The sequence below is a fragment of the Protobothrops mucrosquamatus genome, unplaced genomic scaffold, assembly GCF_001527695.2.
Source record: "Protobothrops mucrosquamatus isolate PMUCROS unplaced genomic scaffold, P.Mucros_1.0 scaffold1481, whole genome shotgun sequence".
In the NCBI taxonomy this organism is placed as follows: domain Eukaryota; kingdom Metazoa; phylum Chordata; class Lepidosauria; order Squamata; family Viperidae; genus Protobothrops; species Protobothrops mucrosquamatus.
In genome coordinates, this window is record NW_015387658.1 from 64,474 (window position 1) to 66,857 (window position 2,384).

At 57.9% G+C, this 2,384-nt stretch overlaps 1 protein-coding gene across 1 annotated transcript in view; it reads right to left on the reverse strand.

Annotated features, from left to right (window-relative positions):
* Positions 1–2,384, reverse strand: part of LOC107293021 (zinc finger protein 729-like) — a 24,920-nt gene that overhangs the window by 7,940 nt on the left and 14,596 nt on the right. The window contains exon 8 of the mRNA XM_029285297.1: positions 15–536. Coding sequence (XP_029141130.1) covers positions 15–536 — 522 coding nt within the window. The remainder of the gene's footprint in view (positions 1–14; positions 537–2,384) is intronic.

Below are 2,384 nucleotides of genomic sequence, written 5' to 3' on the forward strand. Positions count from 1 at the left end.
ATGGATCCTTTGATGTGTATAAAGGTGTCCCCTCTGACTGAAGCTCTTTTCACACTCCATGCATTTAAAAGGTTTCTCTCCTAAGTGGATCCTTTGATGTTTATAAAGGGTGCTGCTCTGATTGAAGCTCTTTCCACATTCCAGGCATTTATGCAGTTTTTCTGCTGTGTGAATTCTTTGATGTGTATAAAGGTGTCCTTTCCGATTGAAGCTCTTTCCACATTCCAGGCATTTATGCAGTTTTTCTGCTGTGTGGATTCTTTGATGTTTATAAAGGTGTCCCCTCCGATTGAAGCTCTTTCCACACTCTAGGCATTTAAATGGTTTCTCTCCTGAGTGGATCCTTTGATGTTTATAAAGGTTGCTCCTGTGACTGAAACTCCTTCCACACTCCAGGCATTTATGCGGTTTTTCTCCTGTGTGGATCCTTTGATGGATTTTAAGATCTGCATTTCTTTTGAAGGATTTTCCACATTCTTCGCATTCATATTTCTCTCCTCCCTCCTGGATTCTCTGGGGATTCCTGAGTCTTCCGCCTGTCCCGAAGGACCCTCCGCCCTCCAGGCCCGTCTCGGGGTCTCCGCCCGTTTCCTGCTCCCCGCTTCTCCCTCCAGGCGGCCTCCTTTCCCGGAGTCCCCTTCGGCTCATGGGCTGCTCCGCGGGGCCTCCTCTCCTCTCGGGCGGCGCTTCCTTCCTTCCTTCCTTCCTTCCTTCCTTCCTCCGCCGGGCTCGCCGTCCTCCTGCAGGGGCGAAGGGGGAAGAGGAAAGGCGGGTCAGGGCTTCGTCCCTTCCCCGGAGGGGAGTCCCAGGCCCGCCCGCGGAGGAAGGCCGAAGCCTCCGCCTCTCAATGAGACTTTCCGGGCAGGCCTCCCTCCCAGCGCCCGTCCCGCCAGACCAGGCCTCCCCCCTCCCTCCCTCCTCCGCCAGAGAGCCTCTCGGACTGCGACTCCCAGCATCCCTTGCGCCCTACCTGGGTCCGAGCCCGCCCGTGGATGAATCAATTAGGGCGCTTCAGTTCTATTCGTTCCCGGAAGTGGAGGCGGGACTTCTCTGCGAGGTCTGTTCCTGGCTGCTTTTCCTGTTTCCTTTGAATGGACCGCCCCGAGGAGTCCTCCTCCCAATCGCTGCCCTGCCCAGAGCGCCCAATCTACGTCCGCTTCCCCCGATCCATCATCATATGGCGCCTCTCAGTGAGACTTTCCGGGCAGGCCTCCCTCCCAGCGCCCGTCACGCCAGAGCAGGCCTCGGGCTCCCCCCTCCCTCCGCCAGAGAGCCTCTGGGACTGCGACTCCCAGCATCCCCTGCGCCCCACCTGGATTGCGAGCCAGCCCGCGGCCGAATCAATTAGGCGCCTAAGTTTTATTCGTTTCCGGAAGTGGAGGCGGGACTTCGTTGCGAGGTCCGATCCTGGTTGCTCTTCCTCTTTCCTTTGAATGGACCGCCTCGAGGAGTCCTCCTGCCAATCGCTGCCTTCCTCAGAGCGACCAATCGGCGTCCTGCTTCCTTCCATCCATCAGCCGTATGGCGTCTGCGCAGTAGCGGAGCTTCTCTTCGGCAAGGGGGTGGGGCGAGGGGCTCCCCTTGAAGTGTATTCCCCCCCTCGCCCCCCCTGAATCCAGGAAGCGGAGCTGAGGGTCTCCCGGAGTTGCGTCTCCGCCCCCCTCCCTCCTCCCTCCCCATACTGGGGGTCTCTCCCTAGGCAGTGCGGGGGGGGAGCTGGGGAGGCGCTTCCTGCCTTCTTCCTCCTGGGGGGCTCCGGCCAGGCTCCCCCCGCGGCCCCCAGGCAGCCCGTCTCCCGGGTGGGGGGGTCGGAGCAGGTGAGGAGAAGGGCGGGGGGAGAGGTGAGAGCAGCCTTCCCATATCTGGGGGGGGCGCCCCGAAGAGGAGGGGGCCCAGCTCTTCCCCGAAGCCCCCCCTGAAGGCGGGAGGAGCAGCGACGGAGGGAGACTGGCCGGGGAAGGAAGGAGGAATCTCCTGACAGGGAGAACTGTTAACCAGTGGAACTACCTGCCTCCAGAAGCCGTGAATGGTCCAACACCGGAGGTTTTAAAGAAGAGACTGACAGCCGTTTGTCTGAAATGGTATAGGGTCTCCTGCCTGAGCACGTGGATGGACTAAATGACCTCCAAGGTCCCTTCCAACTCTATTACTCTTAGTATTATTAATATTATTACCACCCACTCTGCTGTTGGGATTTTTATGGTTCAGGCTTCTATAGCAAAGACTAGGCCAGTGGCCAGCTTGCGTACTAGAGGCCTAGGACAGTAAGTGAGACAACCACATCCTCTGACAGAAACCACCATGTCAGACTATGAGCTTAAAATGCACAAAGCTAGTTAGCAATAAATGTAGCTGTATCCTGTTCCAAACCACATAACCATGTA